Here is a 21,912-nt window from a genome sequence, read left to right on the forward strand (position 1 = left end):
TTCACTAGTGATAAATGAAAGATTCTCTCTTCTCCTCCCTCCTACACATGAATCAGAACATAAAGATTAAAAAAAAAAAAAAAATGCCCAGCCGGCGTGGCTCAGTGGTTAAGTGTCTACCTATGAACCAGGAGGTCATGGTTTGATTCTGGTCAAGACATGTGCCTGGGGTGTGGGCTTGATCCACAATAGGGGGCATATAAGAGGCAGCCGATCCATGATTCTCTCTCATCACTGATGTTTCTATCTCTCTCTCCCTCTCCCTTCCTCTCTGAAATGAATAAAAATATTTAAAAAATAAAATAAAGAAACAATTTAAAAAACGATTTTTAGAAAATGAATTGGGGGGTGTACAATGGTACAGCTACTTTGGAGTTAACCTTGGCAGCTTCTCTTAAAGTAAAACATTCATCTACTCTGTCATTAGCAAGTCCACTCCTAGGTATTTATCCAAGAGAAATAAAAACATATGCCCACAAAAAGAAGTGTATAAAAAATGTTCATAGCAGCTTTATTCATGATAGCTCCAAACTTGAAACAACCTAAGTGTCCATCAACGGGTGAGTGAATACACAAACTGTGGTATATTCATACTCAGCAATAGTAAGGAATGAACTACTGATAACAAAACAACTGAATGAAACATAAAAGGCTGAGTGAAAGGCTAGACACAAAAGAGTACATACTATAGGATTCCATTTAGTCCAGGAAGATAGAAATCAGTGTTTGTCTCTTGAGGAATAGTGATTGAGATGGACAAAAAGGTATTAGGAGACTCTCTAGGGTGACTGAATTACTCTGTATCTTGTTTTAATGTATGAAAAAGTTACACATTACAAAACCAATGTTTACATGTATATTATATTTCAATTGAAATGAAAATCATACTTCATTAAAAATGTACTTTCTAAGAGAAAAATAACAAGAACAAAAATTGAAGAGTTTTAATATTTCTATTTTCAGGATGCTTACCTGTCTAAGAGCTGATTATGTTTTTCTAAAGCATCTTTTTCAGCCATCACTGCTCGGTCCTTTTCAGCCAAAGCATTATCCCTTGCTTCTCGAAGATTTCTAAAATTTAAACATACATTCAGTTATTATAAATACATAAGTATCCATCTTTTAAAGATTCATAAATGAGCTTCTGTGGAGCTGGACAATCTGACAATCTTAAGGAGCCCTAAAGGATGGCAAACCAAACTGTATATTATCTAAATTTTCCTGGTCTGGTAAATTTCCTGGTCTGGCAGCAGCAGTGTAGATGCAAACATGGTCTATCTCTAAATGTCATGTTATCTTTCTTCACAACTTTTCTCCACATGGGTTGAAGGTAGACTAGAGAGTAACTTGTTTAATACCATAATGTAATGAGGCAGGTATAATTACTTACATGAGACAACTGAGGTTTTGATAGGTTAATAAATGTTCTATAAAATATTTTAAGTTAAAGACAATATAGAGGTCACAGAATCAAAATGGAAATGAAGTTTGGGATATGAGCAAGAGAACAACTGAAATGACAACAGACCTTGGGATCTCATGGCACATAGAAGGGCTGATAGATTAGGCAAAAGCAGAAGGGACAAAGGACATGAAATACTGATGAGGTGACAAACAGATTAAAGTGAAAGTAGTTGTACAAGCAAGATGGAAGACTAGAGATTATTGTTGGAGAATGGTGATTTGGAGATTGAACAGTACTTCCAGTGACAGAATTTTAGCTGTGACCACTGGAGTAGCTAAATGAAGTGGTGCTGAGATGAAGGTCAATATTCATGTAGGGCTCAAGGATGTCTGAGGTCAGAGCATCATTTTCAACCAGTGTGCTAAAAGAATTTTTAAATGTAATATCTGACTATATAGTCAGGGGCACTGACCACTTTTCCCTTAGACCCGTGGTCGGCAAACTGCGGCTCGCGAGCCACATGCGGCTCTTTGGCCCCTTGAGTGTGGCTCTTCCACAAAATACCACGGCCTGGGCGAGTCTGTTTTGAAGAAGTGGCGTTAGAAGAAGTTTAAGTTTAAAAAATTTGGCTCTCAAAAGAAATTTCAATCGTTGTACTGTTGATATTTGGCTCTGTTGACTAATGAGTTTGCCGACCACTGCCTTAGACTGTCAAATGAAAAATGACAACAGCCACCGGGCTGGTGTGACTCACTGATTGAGGATCGACCTATGAACCAGGAGGTCATGGTCCGATTGCTGGTTAAGGCACATGCCCAGGTTGCGTGGGGGGCATGCAGGAGGCAGCCAATCGATGATTCTCTCTCATCATTGATGCTTCTATTTCTCTCTCCCTCTCCCTTCCTCTCTGAAATCAATAAAAACGTATTTTTTTAAAAAAGGTAACAGCCAACACAACAATAGCTGTCTGGTGTGAATGAATCAAAATTATACCTATTTTTTGTTAGATTGGCAAAAAAATTATATTTTTTTGGGTGCCACAGAATTTTAGTAATTAATTTATGTGTACCATGAGATGGAAAAAGTTGAAAACCGCTGGGCCAGAATATTAGATAAACATCCACTGGCAGTACTGATGATAGTACTGTAATTGAAATTGAAGTTGATAGAAAGATACATTTAGTGAAAATTAAGGGAAATGTCCAAAAGTAGAAGATTACAACAGTGAGTAATTAGGAGATGATACAGCCAGACATGAGCCTTTAAACATCCAATCTTGTTTTTATTTTTTATTACAGTAGAATTTTGGATCAAAAATAAAAATACTAACAGTAAGCTTCTTTCAGAGTCAATTTTTTCAAAAATCCTGAAATAAAGATAGAGTGTAACATAAATGATTTTGTTCACTTAATCCTTAAAAATCCCTTATATTGTGTTTTCTAACCTATTTTATAGCTGAGTAACCTGAAATTTAGAGAGTTGAAGCACCTAGCCCCATCACACGGTCCAAGTGTTAAAGCCATAATTTGAGCCTGGCTATGTCTTGCCATAAAGTGAGTATTTTTTTACATCGTATTACCCTATCTCCCATAAAGAACTGGCTGGATATTAAAAGCTGGTTTTTATTATTTGAAGAGAATGTCAGTAGGGAGTCATGAAAACCCACACAATTTTAATAAATCTATCTAATAACAGTTAGAAATTTGTAGTGGTCATATGTGCTGTGCCAGTACTTAATGTCATCTTATGCATAGTGCAAAACATTCAATGAATTTAAAATTTAAAACATATCGAACAATAGAGATTCATCAAAGAAACAGTTTATGAGCCAGAAATGAAATAATTTAAAAGGAACTGGAGTAAAGATAACTCTCATTAAAAAGAAAATAAGTGCATTTAAAGTAGTTATCAGAAAATGGCATGCCATTTGCTGATATCATACTGATCGAAATGACCTTCAAAATATATTCTATTATCTAACTGAAACATGAAAATGTACTTTTATAGACAGAAGAAAAGTCTCGAAGTATATTAGACATTTATATATTTTTCATTCCTAGATGATCTATACATTTTAGTCAGTAAATCATCATAAATTGATTGTAATTTTCATTTTTCAAATAGTCTCATTATTCTATAAGTTATTTCAGTAGCAAAATTCCAAGTAGATCACATTTACAGTACTGATTACTCATGAATGCTTAGTTGGTAGGTACAGGAGCTTCAGTCCCTAGCTATATTACCTTTCCTGTAATAATGGGCATTAAAAATAAAAGTAAGTCACAGGGAACGAAATAAAACCCAGACTAAACTAACAGTAGGGCTTACGAGAGGAGATACAGAGGGTCCTAGAGCCCTCTCCATGCCACAATCTGTATCATCCAGCCAACTAGAATTTGTGCTATATGAAGGTATAAACAACATCCTATGGCCAACAAAGAGGAGGAGATGATTATTTTTTATTGGAGGAAGAGAGGTGATTGAATTAAAGGAACTCATGTAAGTTTGAAATAGAAGGACAAATAAGTAAAGACAATTCAAAAAAAGAAAACTGAAATGAATGAAAGTGCTAAAAGCTGAAGCTTCTACCACTAAGTCCCTCTTAAATGCTTGTGGGTAAGATTTCTGTGTAAACCCAGAAATTCTCCTACTAATCAGGCACCGCACCTTTGATAGCCCTGCTCACAACCTGCATATACCAATAAGAAGTTACATAATTCCTTTCAACATATAGAGCAGAGGTGGGGAATGTCCTGCCCTCAGGCTGTATAAGGACCGTGAAATCATTTGGTCTCGCCTTGCCAAGGCATTAGGGGTGAGTTAATTGAATATTTGGCCAAATATAGCAGGCTAATTTTTTTTTAATATATATTTTTTATTGATTTCAGAGAGGAAGGGGGAGGGAGAGAGATAGAAACATCAATGATGAGAATCTGGCTCATGGATCAGTGGCCTCCTGCACACCCCACACTGGGGATCGAGCCCACAACTCGGGCATATGCCCTGACTGGGAATCAAATCGAGACCTCCTGGTTCATATGTTGATATTCAAACACTGAACCACAACAACCGGGAAAACAGGCTAATTTTTAAGTTGATAATTTTGTATGATCCTAGAATGATGTTATAAATAAACAAATGGCCATTGGCAGAAAAAAGGTTCCCCACCTCTGATATAGAGATACTTCCTTTAATATTATCAATTGACTTTAATGTTTCAAATCATGTCTGAGAGAGGTAAACTGAATTACTCTTCTACTGACAATAATAGTAATAATAAACATACAGTGCTTACCATGCACCAGGAGCTATTCTAGGTACTTTACATATAATAACTCTTTGTAATAATATATTATATGTTATGATAACATTATAATTTAAACTTCACAACAACCCCACAAAGTGTAGGTTGTGTCATTACCTCCATCTTACAAAGGAAAAGACTGAAATACAGAGCAGTTAAGTACGTATTTGCCTCTGGTCCACACAGAAGTAAGCTATGGAGCCCAAATGTGAACCCAAACTGTCATGCTCTTCTTCATACTAACATTTCCTTTGTTTCACAGAAGTTTTCTCCTTGGGAAATTCTGTCATTATGAGATTTATAGGATATAATCATCTCATAGCACAGATAGATGTTAAATGATGACTGTATTCTGGCCATAGATAAAAGCATAACTGCTATATAACTAACAAATTATCCATTTTTAAATATAAAATGAATTGGAAAATATAACAAAATACAGTTAAAGAATATCAAGAATTTAAATGTTTTTCAAAAGACAAAGTTGAAAAATTGATAGAAACTATCTGTGTCATGTATGAGCTATAGAAGCTAAAGTTTGAAAGGTCCAAACTAAACATATATATTATATGTAATTGAAGTAATTATATAATTAATATATATATAATCTATGTATGTAATCAAATATATATATATACACATATATATAATTAAATATAATTATAATAATGAAGAAAGATTTTGGGAGTTGGTCAATTGGTTAACATTATATCAAATGTTTTAAAATACAAAAATTCAAATATTTCAGCCTTAAAAATGCTTTTAGAAAGATACCATTTAATTCCCAAACTGTTTTTCATGATTCTTTCATGTTGTTTCCTAAAAACTCCACCTGCTATACACATAACTTATCTCTCCCACCCATCCTATATTTGTGTGTGGGAGGTGGACTGTGAGGACAGATGACAGAAAAGGGAAATGAAAACTTATTAATCTTATGTAAAATGCAAAAGGAAGGCGAATATGCTAGTATTATAACTAGTGTCCAAATAATTTACTTTTCAATTCGAGTAAAAGAGGGTGCTCTTAATAATAATAATGCCAAAGAAACAGGCATAAACCAGAACTTTCTTGGATAAACAACTGAGAGAAAGCGTCACTCAAATTATAACATTCAAACAAGAATGTTATAATTATTTCTCTAAAAGAGGATTTTAATATTGCAATAAAATCTATGTGTTTCATATGTAATCTAGTATATTTATGCAGAGATGACTTCATACATCTAAGTTTATCCAGAAGTATGTCACAACCAAAGCCTGAAAACCTCAGTATGACACACACAACAGACGTCTGTACAGGATGGAATGCATTTTCTTACTAGAGAATAGATTTCAAGGTGCCAATATGCCAAATCTAAATTTACACTGGAAAAATGGTAAGAAAAGTGTTAGAAGACTGAAAAAAACTTTAGGAACCACCGAAATTCTAATAGGAACAAATCAGAGTTTGGCAATGCCAAGAAAGAGTATGTCTTAGCTTGAATAAATAATCACAAATGCCTCAGAATTTGAAATTTACCAAGAATAATAGTGAAAAAAAACATGGTTGTCAGAAGAACTCAGCTGGCACAACTAAGCAACCCATTCTTCTCCTTCTGCCTTCATGTACTAGTAAAATATTTTTGGTTAATAAAAATGAGGTTTTTCAAGTTGGAAAAAAATAGAATTGAAACAGGCTGCTTATATGAGATTATTTATAGGAAAAACATTTGAATTAGTCACTTCTACCTTCAGATTTTTCTTCCTAAATGAAATATAAAACTGTTCATTTCCATATCTGATGCTTTTGTTTTTAAGATGACATACACTAGAGCAGTGGTCGGCAAACTCATTAGTCATCAGAGCCAAATATCAACAGTACAACGATTGAAATTTCTTTTGAGAGCCAAATTTTTAAAACTTAAACTTCTTCAAAATAGACTCGCCCAGGCCGTGGTATTTTGTGGAAGAGCCACACTCAAGGGGCCAAAGAGCCGCACGTGGCTCGCGAGCCGCAATTTGCCGACCACTGCACTAGAGGGGTTATAAGTGAGCTGGGTCAGAAGGATGGCAGAGCAGGGCTGGATGGACAGAAGTTTGCTTCTGGACATATTAAATTTAAGAATCTTATTAGATACACACGTGGAAATAAGATAAAGGGGCTGCAAAAGATGCCAAGGACATATGTGTTTTCTGGAGTAGGAAGCAATCAACTGTATCAAATATTGCTGATAGGTCAAGTAAGATGAGAACTGAGAACCTGACCATTAGATTTTTGGCAACATGAAGGTCTCTGGGTGCTTATAAGAACAGCTTTATTGGAGAGGTATGGGAGTGGCAGTGGGGCAAAAGCTTGATAAAAAATTTTTAAAAATGGGGAGTGGTAGTAAAGAGTGAATATATAAAATTTTTTGCAGGAATTTGGCCACAAAGAGGAGCAAAGAAATGGGGCAGTGATCAGAGGTGAAAGTGGAAATAAAAAAAGGCTTTTTAATGATGGAAGAAATAACATGTTTGTACATAGTTGAAATTATAAGGTAGAAAGGGGAAAACTGCTAATATAGAAGACAAAGGAGAGGACTGCTGGAGTTGTGTCCTTGAGCAGGAGAGAGGGGACGGCTCTAGTTACAAGTACAGTGTTTGGGCCTTAGAAGAGCATGGTCAGAAAGCTAAGTCCTATCAAAAAATTATACCATTTTATAGAATAATAAAGGCCTTTTCACTAATTTTTCAAAATTAGAAATACTTTTATGAAGTTCTGATGATCCACACTCAGCCCTCAAGTGAAAAGGATAGTTTGCAAACTCTCTTAAGAGACCTTTCTCAGGAATTCTAAATAATTACCACCAAAATTAATTACAGTTTTGATAAGAAATTTTTTGTCAGTTTTTATAGCCTTGACTAGAAAAATGGGAGAGTGAGATTGCATTGCAGAGTGAGATGTATCTAGTTTAATGAAGTAAAAAGTCTGTAATCATAGGCAAATCACACTTTTTCAGTTTCCTCATTTTTAAATGGGGATGCTAACACCTACAACCTCATAAAGTGTCCCATTTAATCCTTTCTACATGTATGTTAAATATTGAGTACAACATGATGCACAATAGGTATTCATTGGGCACTAAATAGTAGCTATTGTTAGTATGCTATCTAAATATGAAAACCTAAAAAAATATAAAGGTATTCATTTAGAGAATAATAATTAGGGCAATGCTTCCCAAGATTTCTTATTGTATAAAAAGAAAATGATGATATTCGTAAGAATTCTACCTGGGAAAAACAGGGAAAGCTGCTGGTACTCTGAGGGCTTAGCAGGGGTGGGCAAACTTTTTGACTCGAGGGCCACAATGGGTTCTTAAACTGGACCGGAGGGCCGGAACAAAAGCATGGATGGAGTGTTTGTGTGAACTAATATAAATTCAAAGTAAAGGAGTGGAGGGGAGAGCAAGAGAACCCTCCACTCTTTCGGCTCCGCGGGCCGGATAGAACAGCCGAATGGGCCGGATCCGGCCCGCGGGCCATAGTTTGCCCACGGCTGGCTAGGGCATAGTGGAGAAGAATTTCCAGTAATAAACTATGTAATCTTAGACAAGTACTTTTGGGCTTGGTCATAGCTGCCAAACCTGTAAAAGATCAGAAATTAATTGTTATCTTCCTTTCTAAATCGTCTCTGCAGCCTTGAGTTAATGGCCATGCCTGATCATCTATGTCTCAGAGATTAGTTAATTAGAGAAGTTGGAGTTGTTCCTGATGTATACTTCCTGTCAATCTCTAGGTCTTCTCAATTCTACTACCTTTTCTTTAAATTCAGCTCTCCTCTTTTCCATTTCTTATCTTCACTTAATCTATCCAATTTGTTTTCTAACCAATCTCCTTGCCTCATTCCCTTTTCAACTATAATCTACCCCACATTAAAACCACAATTAAAAAAATATCTATAACACCTCCCCAAATCCCCAACTGACAATAGGGCCTTTTAAAATCAAATCCTTGCCCAGCCAGCATGGCTCAGTGGTTGAGCTTCAACCTATGAACCAAAAGGTCACGGTTCAATTCCCAGTCAGGGCACATGCCCCAGTTGTAGGCTCGATCCCCAGTGTGGGGTGTGCAGGAGGCAGTCGATCAATGATTCTCTCTTATCAGTGATGTTTGTATCTCTCTCTTCCTCTCTGAAATCAATAAAAATAAAAATATATTAAAATCTGATCCTTTCTTACTTTACCAGCCTCCCCACTACTCTCTATGAACTATTCAATATAGTTAATTCCAAGTTCTTACATAACCTGAACTCAACTTGCTTCATATCTGGAACACCCTATAAATCTTAAAATAATAAAATATTATTAATTAAGGAGTAAACATATGTGGTAATCACTTATAAAATAAAAAATACAGTTAACAATAAAAGACAGCCAACAAAGTTTCATTTACAATTATTTGACAAGTTAAGATATTGAAAGAGTTATACTTTCAGAATAGTCTAACTGAAAAGACAAAGTAAAATATTCTTAAGTTTTCCATTAAAAATTATAAATTTATCTGGTAAGACATGAATGAAAGAAATCTGTTTAAGCACTAATGAGGACATATACTTTTTAAATGATGAATGGAGCCTCTGTACACTAGAGTTCCAATTCACCTATTGTAATTATGTATACTCAACTAACTTTTGTAAATAAACTGAGATTTATGAATCAAAGGTGTTTAATATCACTCCCAGATTCTCCACAAATTTCATTCTTATGCCACTAAAGTTTCTTTTGAGTACAATGATAAATTGTGATCAAGATGGTTTTTATTGAAATGGTGGAAAATAAAAATCACTAAAGCAATACCAATTACACTTAAAAGCATATTTTTTATCTCCTTTTCTTTACTGCTTCTCCCCCTTACAAATAATTGTAAAGCAATGTGAATTTCCATATTCTGTGCAGCATCAAGAACATAATGAATACCTCTAACAAATTCATCATTACCCTTTTTACAGCATCACTATGAGAATAGTTCTATCTGTGTTTACAACAATGAGACTACCTTAGGTAAAGGTAGTTTTACTTTCGGGAAAAACTTAAATAATGAGCTGAATTTATCTCCCCTTACTTTACTATCTCACAATATTCATTAGGAACAGACAGTTAGATATTTTACGCAGAATTTTAGATTTTAAAAATGGCATGCAGACCCTCTATGTCTATGCTGTGTCATTAAAAATGATTCAAATGCTATGGAGACCAATACTTAAGAATAAATATATATTTTGTAATAGTAACTTTTAATGATGATAACTAGTTCCATAATGCTATAAGTTGGCCTTTATAATGCTCATTTTAGTTGTCAACATAATAATAAAAGAATTATTAAGTATTGCACATAGGCAAAAAGTATCAAAACAACTACTATTTATATGTAGCTTTATAATGTAAAATGTACTTTTCACATCTCATTTAGACCTTATAGGTCACCCTGTGAAGTAGTATTATTAGCTCATCTATATATATATATATATATATATATATATATAAAAGCCTAAGTGATCGTTATGACGGAACAACCAGAACAACTGATCGACCAGTCGCTGTGACATGCACTGACCACCAGAGGACAGACGCTCAATGCAGAAGCTGCCCCCTGATGGTCAGTGCACTCCCACAGGGGGAGCGCCGCTCAGCCAGAAGCCTGGGTCACAGCTGGCGAGTGCAGCTGCGGCGGCGGGAGCCTATCCACAGCAGCAGGTGCAGCGGGCCGGGATGAGCATGAGCAGTGTGGTGCCTGGCCCCAGCTTGGGCTCCTCCCTGGCTGCCTGCCGCTTGGTGCACTGCTACATCCCCCGAGGGGTCCCAGATTGCAAGAGGGCACAGGCCAGGCTGAGGGACTCTTTCCCTCCCACACTAATCCGTGCACCAGGCCTCTAGTTTCATATAAGAGGAAATTAAACTTCAGGGATATTAAGTGATATGTTCATTTAGCTAGTAAGTGGTAGAGCCAGAATTTAAGTTTAATCTTTTGCTCTAAATCTCTTTCATAATATACTCTCATTCAAGGAATAATTATTTTCCTCCAAATATCTAAGAGGGTCTGTATGTTCTCATTATATAATACCAATTAAGCAAGAAGTTATTTATGTATCTCACCACCAGAGTGACTTTCACTCATTTTTTCCACAGCTTCAAACTGGCATTTTAAATCAACTATAAAGTACAGAAAAAGACAAGAAATCTAATTCACAGATTGAGTCAAAGCATACATACACACTATAATCTCAATGACAGCAGTCCTTCCTTATCCATGGTTCAGTTACTCACAGTCAACTGTGGTCTGAAAATACTAAATGAAAAATTCCAGAAATAAACTGTTCATAAATTAATTGCATGCCACTCTAAGTAGCAAAATGAAATCTCATGCTGTCCTTCTCCATCTGGCCAGGGATGTAAATCATCCCTTTGTCCAGTGTATTGACACTGTCTATGCTCCCTGCCCATTAGTCACTTACTAGCACTCTTGGTTATCAGATTCACTGTTACAGTATAACAGTGCTTGTGTTCAAGTAACCCTTATTTTACTGACTCATGGCCCCAAAGCACAAGAGTAGTGATGCTGGCAATTTAAATATACCAAAGAAAAGTTGTAAAGTGCTTCCTTTAAGTGAAAAGATATGTATGTATAGAAAAAAAACACATGTATATACTGGGTTTGGCACTATTCATGGTTTCAATAGATCCTGGAGGTCATGGAACATATTCCCTGCGGATAAGGGAGGACTACTATATAGTATATTTACCATACACAAATACTCAAGTTTTTTCTTGGCTTATCTCTGCCCTCTCTAAGTTTTTATCTCTTCTACTTTCTTCCTCTTCCCCCTCAACCCCTTAATTTCACAACTATGATCGACTGCAGGGGCAAATAACAAGATTAGATGGCATGAATTTTATCTTTCCTTTCCACATGTAAGATAAAATGAAAGGCTCTCTCTTAATATCCCTCAATGTATAGACAGCAAACCAAAGGCAAAACATAGTGCTCTAATCTCATCATTTAACTTTCTTCTAAAGATATTTATTGGGGGAGAGGTAAGGAGATTAAGTATAAATATGCAAGATAAATATTTCATGCATTTAATTCATATTGTAATAGCACACTTTGAGAAGAGACAATTGACACAATTATACATCGAAGTCCAAAGCAAGTAATTAATTTGTCCAGATATGAAAATATCTAAATGCATAAACTGTGTTTTTTAAATCTTATGTTTTATAAGGAATACTAAGATCCTTTCCTTAATGATTTGTAAGTTGTAAGATTTCAAAAGAAATACTTTACAATTTATTTTAACCTTGTAAAAGACTAGTGAGACCTAAAATGTAACTATAGTTAAATCCTGCCAAAATAATGAAAATTTGATTCAAAAAGATTCAGCCACATAAAATATTGGGTTGGATTATTGTGACATTAATAAAATGGTAAAGGTGAGCTTATACAACTAGCTGGCTAGGAGTCCCTGTGCAATTCAAAGCCATTTGGACCAGGTTATAGTTTAGCACCACCTGGTGGCAACTATCTATAGTAGTTTTGAAATCCATGAGGTCACTGGTTCCTGTGGCTGACTAGGGTTTCCAGGAAAGCAGCCCCAGTCCCAGCAACCTCCTGATTGGGTAGTGTCCATTTTGACGTAGATATGGAGTCAAAACAGTGGGGAAAGGGAAACCTCCCAGCTTCCAGAAATGGTTCTGTCAGCTATTTCACAACTACCTCTACCAATTATCTTAGAGAAAAGGGGCTAATTTTTCTAAACTTGTATCACCATGGGATGCATTTTAAAGGATTTTAAAAAACCAACAAAAACTAAAAAAGAAGGAATTCTTACCCTTTGCAACAGCATGGATGGAACTGGAGAGCATTATGCTAAGCAAAATAAGCCAGTCAGAGAAAGATAAATATCACATGATCTCACTCATTTATGGAATATAATGAACAACATAAACTGATGAACAAAAACAGATGCAGAGATAGAGAAGCATCAATCAGACCGTCAAACCTCAGAGGGAAGGTAGGGTAGGAAGGGGGAAAGGGGAGGGATCAACCAAAGGACTTGTATGCATGCATATAAGCCCAACCAAAGACACAGACAACAGGGGGTGAGGGCATGAGTGCAGGGTGGGGGTGGGGGGCAATGGAGGGATAAGGACACATATGTAATACCTCAGTTCAACAAAGAAAAAAAAATTAAAAAAAAATACAAAACAACACAACCCCCCGCCCCCAAAAAAAAAGACACAACAAAAACTAAGAAATCAGAAAATTCTCAAAATGATTACATATCAAAGTTTATGTGTATTGTTTGGAAATAATCATGTATGTTATCATCAAAATAATTCCATAAATTTTAAGGTTAGTAAGGCAGTCAATAAAAGCCTACCTATATAATAAAACGTAAGCAACCGTTACGGTGGAACAACCAGAACTACAGGTCACTATGATGGGCACTGACCACCAAAGGGCAGATGCTCAACGCAGGAGCTGTCCCCTGGTGGTCAGTCCGCTCCCACAGGAGTGCTGCTCAGCCAGAAGCTGGGCTCATGGCTGGCGAATGCAGTGGTGGTGGCAGGAGCCTCTCCCACCTCTGTGGCAGTGCTAGGAGCAGCAAGCAGGCGGGTGGTAAGGAGTGAGAGGTCCCAGACTGCGAGAGGGTGCAGGCCAGGCTAAGGCCCCCCCCCCCCCCACGCAGTGCATGAATTTAGTGCACCGGGCCTCTAGTAAAATCCATAACAGAACTGAGCCACAGAACTAAAAGTATGTATTTGTAAAACAGAAATAATATCACCTGTGGATCTATCTCATGTCTAGATCTTTCTTCTGTAATTTAGAACTATATATAGTCAACTTTTCGATTTGCCTATTTCAGATACTTCAAATGAAACTAAGTTTATCCATGTTTATTGATTAAAACCGTGTCTTTTTCTAATGTTTTAAAAAGCACATCACTATCCATGCAGTAGTTCAATCAAGAAATCTGATGATGATAAATAGTAACTTTGTAGTACATACAACATGTCAAATTATGTTGTACACCTGAAACATCCTACATAATAAAAGCCTAGGTGGTGTCACATGCAACGTCATCACAAGATGGCTGCCACAAGATGGCCAGCAGGTGAGGACAGTTGGGGGCAAACAGGCCAGCAGGGGAGGGCAGTTGTGGGCGATCAGGCCGGCAGGGGAGGGCAGTTGTGGGTGAACAGGCTGGCAGAGGAGGGCAGTTGGGGACGATCAGGCTGGCAGGAGAGGGCAGTTGGGGGGGGACCAGGCCTGCAGGGGAGGGCAGTTAGGGGTGACCAGGCCTGCAGGGGAGGGCAGTTGGGGGGGACCAGGCCTGTAGGGGAGGGCAGTTAGGGGCGACCAGGCCGGCAGGCAGAAGCAGTTAGGGGCAATCAGGCAGGCAGGCAGGCAGGGGAGAGGTTAGGAGCTAGCAGTCCCAGATTGTGAGAGGGATGTCTGACTGCTGGTTTAGGCCCAATACCTATGGCAGTCAGATATCCCCCAAGGGGTCCCAGATTGGAGAGGGTGCAGGCCGGGCTGAGGGACATCCCACCCATGCACAAATTTTGTGCACTGGCCCTCTAGTATAAATATAAGAAAAGAACTGGAGAGCATCATGCTAAGCAAAATATGCCAGTAAGAGAAAGATAAATATCACATAATCTCACTCATTGTGAAATATAAAGATCATAAACTGGTGAACAAAAATAAATACAGAGACAAAGAAGCATCAAACAGACTGTCAAACTACAACGGGAAGGCAGGGGAGAGTTGCGGGGGGGCGGGGTAAGAGATCAACTGAAGGACTTGTATGCATGCATATAAGCATAACCAATTGACACAGACACTGAGGGGGAGGGGGTGAGGAATGTGCCGGGGTGTGGGGGAGGTCAATGGGGAAAAAAGAGGAGACATATATACTACTATTTGTAATACTTTAAATGATAAAATAATAATAATAGTAATAATTAAAAAAAGCAAGCAAGCAGCGAGAAACCTGGTGATAACTTTAACTTCTTATCACTCTCCAATCCAAGCCAGACACTGAATCTTGTTAGTTCCACCTCTTGAACATTTTTCCAATCTGGTCCATTTCTCTCCATCCTTGCTGCTACTAATCCAGTTCTATTATCACTTCTCATCTTGATAATGAAAAAAACCTCTAAAAGTGGCCTCTCTGTCTATAGCCTTATATAACACCAATCTATTCTCCACATTACAGAATGGTCTTTTAATATGAAATCAGATCATATCACGTATATTCTTAAAATTTATCAGTAGTTCCCCACTGGTTCCATTTCATCACTTGAAACTCCCTGCTCCTCATTCTATGTTCTAGCCCTACTGAATTATATTGTTTGCTCATAAAGTTTCATGTCTGTCTTGCCTCCAGGTTTTTATACATGCTATACATTCATCTCCCCAATTTCTTTCCCTGTACAGTCTTACTCTTGTCTTCATGTAGGTTGTTAGCCTGGTATTTCTCCCTCCACGAAGTCTTCCCCATTCCTGCCAAGGCCGGGTTAGATACACCTTGAATGCATGTGGTCTCATCCTGCTGTTTTCTCCATTATCATCATACTCATCACCTTTTCTTTATTTGTCTTACTCCTGCATTAGATGACCAGCTTTGTGAAGGCAGAGCCACCACTGTATCTATGGTATCTAGCATGTACCTGGCATATGGTGGGTCTCAATAAATACTGCTAAGTAAGTAAATGTGCTGCTCTGAGAGCATGAATGTAAACTTTCCTAACATCAACCTTAGTCTGATTTAAAGTCTTGCATGTTTGCAAAGAAAAAAATATCATACACCCACATTGTGCTGATAAACTAGTATAACAATTAAGTCAATTTCAAAATAATTTTCCCACTATAATATAAACTTTCAAAAGCCACATGAACTATAATGATGGTATGTAAAAACAACTGTCATTGAAATAAGAAGCATTTATTTTCTCCTAATACTGCCAATCACTAAGGAACCTACTATATACTGATCTGAAAGTAACTGCGTGAATAAAAAATCCTTCTTCAAGATTATTTTACACTAGTGGCCCGGTGCACGAAATTCGTGCACGGGGGGGAGGGGCGGGTTCCTGCAGCCCAGCCTGCACCCTCTGTAATCGGGGACATCCCTCTCGCAATCTGGGACCACTGGCTCCTAACTGCTCACCTGCCTGCCTGCCTTATCACCCCTAACTGCCTCTGCCTGCCTGCCTGATTGCCCCTAACCCCTCTGCCCTCCTGCCTGATTGCCCCTAACCTCTCTGCCTGCCTGCCTGATCACCCCTAATTGCCTCTGCCTGCCTGCCTGCTCGCCCCTGCCATCCCCTGCCGGCCTGAACTTGCCCCCAACTGCCTCTGCCTGCCTGCTCACCCCTAACTGCCCTCCCCTGCTGGCCTAATCTCACCCCCAACTGCCCTCCCCTGCTGGCCTGATCTCACCCCCAACTGCCCTCCCCTGCCAGCCTCATCACCCCTAACTGCCTCTGCCTCAACCCCAACCACCATGGCTTTGTCCAGAAGGAAGTGGGATGTTCAGAAGATGGCCAGTCGACCCAGTCTAATTAGCATATCACCCTTTTATTAGTATAGATAGATTATATAGGATAGGATTGCTTAAATGGGGTGGGGGGGGGGCTTTTTCAGCAGGAGGAGATGCTCTTGGCAGACAAAAATACATAATCCCTGTATCTGGACTGATAGCCAGCCATATGATCTATACTGCCAAACCGGTCATTAAAAAATTGAACCGCTTTCTTACACCTTATACCAAACAGCTGTTGCCCTTAAAACCCCTCCTTAGCCTCCACCTTAGGTTCTGCCTCGCAGTTCACCCAGATTAGGTTCTGATTAGTCAGTTTCTATGCCAGTCAGCATCAAAAGCTCTGCCTCCTAGGCAGACACTGGCTCCTCGTACTTCACCCAGATTTGTCGGTTTCTATGCCAGTCAGCATCTCTGGGCCTGATCAGAGAGGCGGGGCTGATCAGCAGCCCCCGTGGAGGCCCTGAGAGAAAGAGTGGCACGGCTGCTGGCCAGGCCCGGAGAGAAAGAGAGAGGCAAGGACTGATCCACAGTTGTCATGGAGGCTACGGATCAGACCCTGCTTCTCTCTCCAGACCTCTCTCCAGGCCTGACCCACAGCCCCTTGGCAGTCAGTGCTGGGTCGCCACGCCCACAGCAGTGGCAGTCACTGCTGGGTCGCCACGGCAACCCAGCACTGACTGCAGGACTGACTTCTGGTTGGTCGAGCCTTTGGTCGTTTTGGACGTTACAGACCCTAGGTTTTTATATATTAGGAGATGATGTCTTTTAGGACTAGCAGTTAAATGAGGCATATGCAGTATTTCATATTATTATTCTAGTTTTTTAATATTTCCTGAAGATTTTAGGCATGGTTACAAGAACTACTAGCATCTGTTAGTATGCTCTAATTTCCTTCCTTGCCTGTCCTCAATCTGAACTGAGGTAAGGGAAAAAAGAAAAGTTACCAGGGTAATAAAGGGATAAAGGGAATACCAGAGTAAGGAGGCCTAAGGTCTGATAAATCATGTTCTAAACTAGGGGCAAAGATCTTAGAACTTTAATGTTCCATTATATTTATACTTATAATATTTTATTAATGCATTTAAAAAGACATTATGTCACAGAAATAAAGCTTAATTTCAATAAATCTATGTTTCAAATAAAGAGAAAAAAATGTCACACAAATTTCCTACTTTTTTTTTTTTTACCTGTTTTCCCGTTCATACATTTCCTTAGAGGCATTTCGAAGTTGATCAATTTCTTGATTTGTTTTCAATTTGATTTGTTCTAGTTCATCATGTAGTTTATTTTCATATTCGGCTTTATAATGGTCTCTGCAAGAAATCAAAGGAATATCCATGAATTTATTTTTGTATAAGAAATAGGTTTGGCTCAGTGGATAAAGCGCTGGCCTGCGGACTGAAGGGTCCCAGGTTCGATTCTGATCAAGGGCACATGCTTGGGTTTTGGGCTTGATCCCCAGTAGGGGGCCTGCAGGAGGCAGCTAATCAATGATTCTCTTTCATCATTGATGTTTCTCTCTCTCCCTCTTCCTTCCTCTCTGATATCAATAAAAAATATATATATATATATATATGTATATATAAAAAGAAATAGGAATTTACCCTTCATGTAAGATTTTAATAAGTCAAATATGGTCTAAATATAATGTTGCTTGAAAAACATAGCTGTTACATATAAAATTTTATAATTCCTAAAAATATTGTTTCAACTAGTTCCATCTAAGATTTCCTTTTAAACATTCTGTCTTTAAGGCTTAGTTACTACATAAAATGTTAGTTAACTCATTTTGAATAATTCTTCCTCTTAAAGAGCATTTTACTAATAGTTTTTAATGTGCATAGCTAGAGATTTGAAAATGGATGCATATGGAATGTCCTTCATTTAGAAATAAGAACTGGTAAGAGACAAAATGGCGGCGGAATAGACAGACGTGTCCTGAGCCTTGTCCCGGAGCAAATAGAGGGAGCAGCTGAAACGAGTGGAATCCAGCCCGAATTGGCGAAGGAGGCGCAGCTGGTGAGACAGTTTGCAGCTGGGAAGGGCAGAGACCCCCCTGATAAAGGTAAAATCAAAGATATAGGCAGTAGAATCTGCCGGACCTCTGTGCCCAGAAGGTCAGGGAGAAACTACACAGCGCCAAACCACGTCCCTGAGGACAGGCAAAGCGTCTGACTGGAAAAAAAAAAAAAAAAAGGGTCCACGGGACTGCGGGAGGTAGGGGATTTTAGACCTTGGAGTCTGGATTTGGGATCTGAGCTCAAAGGCAGTCCTGAAGAGCTGCCAGACCACGCAGTGCCGGCGAGAGAGGAACTTGCAGAGACGCGGTCCCTCCTCGTGCTGGGGCCTGCGCCTTTCTCCACTGAACCTAGTTTGTAGGACCTTTCGGATACAGACACTTGCCTGTGGCTGAGGTGCAGAAGAAGGGGTGGGGTTGTGGAATCTGGGGAAAGCAGGCAGCAGACGGTCCAGGAGAGGTGGAAGGGAGTCTGGTGCTGAGTCATATCTAAGCCCTGGTCGCCATTTTCTCCTGAGAGATAGCCCCTCCCTCCAGTCTCCAGGCAACCAATATTGCCACATGCAGATCCCACCCTGAATAACATCATGGAATCTGAATACTCCCTGTGGCCATAGGATCTGCCCTAAAGAGAAATCTTTAGAAGCTAGGCACCTCAATTACACGGCTACACTGCCAGGGCCCTTCAGAGTGCTTCAGTGTGCCTCGCTGGCAAACTTACTGCGGGTGCTCCTGTGAGCCGCCACTGGGAGTAAGCACCTATCCACCACAGGTGCAGCAGCAAAAGCTGAGTCTGCCCACCCCATAACTACAGAACTCTGGGCATCACAGTCATACCTTTCCAGAGTGCAGGCCCCTTGAGCCACATCACCCTAACAGACAGTTCCTTGGTGCCACTGTGAGTCCCCACTGGGCAAATGCGATTTCAATTAAGGGTGCAAGACAGCAAAAACTGGGATACTCCCCTCCACGGCTGCTGACTTCTAGACACCGCAGTTGTGCCTCTCAAGCTCGCAGGCCTATATCAAGAGAACCCAAATAGCTCAAGTAGGGAGCTACACTAGATTACCAAGCCCAAAAGAACTGAGAGATTACACCAGTAGCACCATCACCAAAAGAACTTAGGTAGCAAAGCAATTGGATCTACAATTAAAACATTACAGGAAAACATGGGGAGACAAAAAAGCAACTCCCAAAGGAAAGAAAAAGAGGAATCACCAGAAAGGGAGTTAAATGAAATTGAGGCTAGCAGCTTAACAGAGAAAGAATTCAGAGTACTGGTTATAAGGATGTTTAAACGGATGGATGACAAATACACACAACTCAATGACAAATAGACACAACTCAATGAGAACTATAAGGAGCTGAATGAGAATGTCACCAACATGAAAAGAAACCAAGAGGAGATGAAGAACGACATAGCTGCAATAAAGAACATATTGGAAGGCTTAAACCAGGGATCCTCAAACTACGGCCCACGGGCCACATGCGGCCCACCGAGGACATTTATCCAGCCCGCCGGGTGCCGCTGCCTGTCCTGCTTAGCAGCCGACTCATCCTGGGCCCGCAGTGCACATAGGAATTTGTTCATAGTTTTTTTTTTTTAAACTATAGTCCGGCCCTCCAACGGTATGAGGGACAGGGAACTGGCCCCTTGTTTAAAAAGTTTGAGGACTGGAGAAGCCAAGATGGCGGCATAGGTAAGCACCTAAACTGCTGCCTCGCACAACAATTTCAAAACTACAACTAAAAGACAGAACGTCTATCACCCAGAACCACGGGAAAGCTGGCTGAGTGGAAGTTCTACAACTAGAAGGAAAGAGCAAACAGCATTGAGGAGTGCACAAGCGCTGAAAAGCTGAGGTACGGAGACGCGCGAATCGGGCTGGCGACGGGTGACTGAAAGCGCTGCTGTTTTCAACCTGAAGGGAGATAAGCGCCCGATTACTCCGAACTCGTTTCTGGGGAGACACGGGGGACCCAAACTCCTACGGGGAGAAGCTGGACTGTCTGCCGTGGGGTCGGAAAGTGAGGGAGGCTTGCTTGCAGGGCTGCGTGCAGGAACAATTGTTTATTGTGCTGGGGCGCGGGACGCGGGGACACGGTCTGAGATGCAGAGCTGCAGAGCCGGCTTACTGGCAGCCATCGCTGTTTGCCACGCCCTAGCCTAGTCACGCCCTGAGACCCCGCCCTGCACAATCTACGAACCCACCCAAGCTCCAAGCAGCGGCTTTAGCATATGAATGGTCTGCCCTATTGCAGCTTAACGTAGCAAACTTGCAGCCCGCGTCAGACAGCTCCAAAACCTCCAAACCCCAAGCAAAGAGGAGAAAACTGTAGTTCTTGCTGTAGCTCCTGCTGGGTGGCCTCAGAGAGTAGCTGACCTGCACCCCACTGGAGATCCAGAAGCCAGTGTACCTAGTGGTCAGTGTGAGACACCAGATTTCAACTCCTCACATCCATAAGTGATACATTCAAGAGGCAGACTCAGTGAGCACCAAAGCCTCACTGAAACAAGTCCTGCACCATAAGCGTGTCTCCAGCGCAGCAGTTCTTCCATTATAGACACAGTGGGTCCTCACAGCCAATTGGCCTGGAGGTCGATTCCTCCCAGTGTACCAACAGCAATCAAGGCTTAACTACACCAAGACTTTGCACTCAGGCCACAAAGGGGTGTACCAAAGGCGTCCACCTCAGGTGATTGGGGAGGCTGAGCTACTGGCCCCTATAGGTCACCTACCACACAAAGGCACTCCATCAACATAAGGAAGCAGCAAAATGCGGAGACAAAGAAACATGTCACGAATGAGAGAAATGGAGGAAAGCAAACTACTGGACGACATAGAGTTCAGAACCACATTTATAAGGTTACTCAAGAATCTTCTAAAAACCGCTGAGAAACTTGATGAGACCTCCGAGGAGCTTAGTGAGACCTTCAAGGACCTTAATGAGAATGCCAAAAAAATGGAAAAGGACCAGTCAGAAATTAAGCATACACTGTCTGAAATAAAGAATATACAGAAACTCAACTGCAGATCAACGTACCCCAAGAATCAAACAAAGATCTGAAATATGAGGAAACAAAAAACACACAACCAGAAAAACAAAAAGAAAAAATCCAAAAATATGAAGATAGTGTAAGGAGCCTCTGGGACAACTTTAAGCGTGCCAACATCCAAATTTTTGGGGTGCCAGAACAAGAGAGAGAGCAAGATACTCAAAACCTATTGGAAGAAATAATGACAGAAAACTTTCCCTACCTGGTGAAAGAAATAAACTTACAAGTTCAGGAAGCACACAGAACCCCATACAAGAGGAATCCAAAGAGGACCACACCAAGACACATCATAATTAAAATGCCAAAGGCAAAAGACAAAGAGAGAATCTTGAAAGCAGCAAGAGAAAAACGGTTAGTTACCTACAAGGGAGCACCCATATGACTGTCAGCTGATTTCTCAACAGAAACTATGCAGGCCAGAAGGGAGTGGCAAGAAATATTCAAAGTGATGAACAGCAAGAACCTACAACCAAGATTACTCTACCCAGCAAAGCTATCATTCAGAGTTGAGGGTCAGATAAAGAGCTTCACAGACAAGAAAAAGCTAAAGGAGTTCATCA

General features: G+C 39.9%; 1 protein-coding gene across 1 annotated transcript in view; it reads right to left on the bottom strand.

The window, feature by feature from the left end:
• The window catches only part of PIBF1 (progesterone immunomodulatory binding factor 1), a 231,915-nt gene that overhangs the window by 157,384 nt on the left and 52,619 nt on the right, over nt 1-21,912 (bottom strand). Inside the window, exons 9-10 of the mRNA XM_080659354.1 lie at nt 17,465-17,590; nt 973-1,071 (exon numbers count right to left, since the gene is read on the bottom strand). Of these exons, the coding sequence (XP_080515480.1) occupies nt 973-1,071; nt 17,465-17,590 (225 nt within the window). The remainder of the gene's footprint in view (nt 1-972; nt 1,072-17,464; nt 17,591-21,912) is intronic.

The sequence above is a fragment of the Plecotus auritus genome (genome assembly GCF_963455305.1).
Source record: "Plecotus auritus genome assembly, chromosome: 3".
NCBI classification, from domain to species: domain Eukaryota; kingdom Metazoa; phylum Chordata; class Mammalia; order Chiroptera; family Vespertilionidae; genus Plecotus; species Plecotus auritus.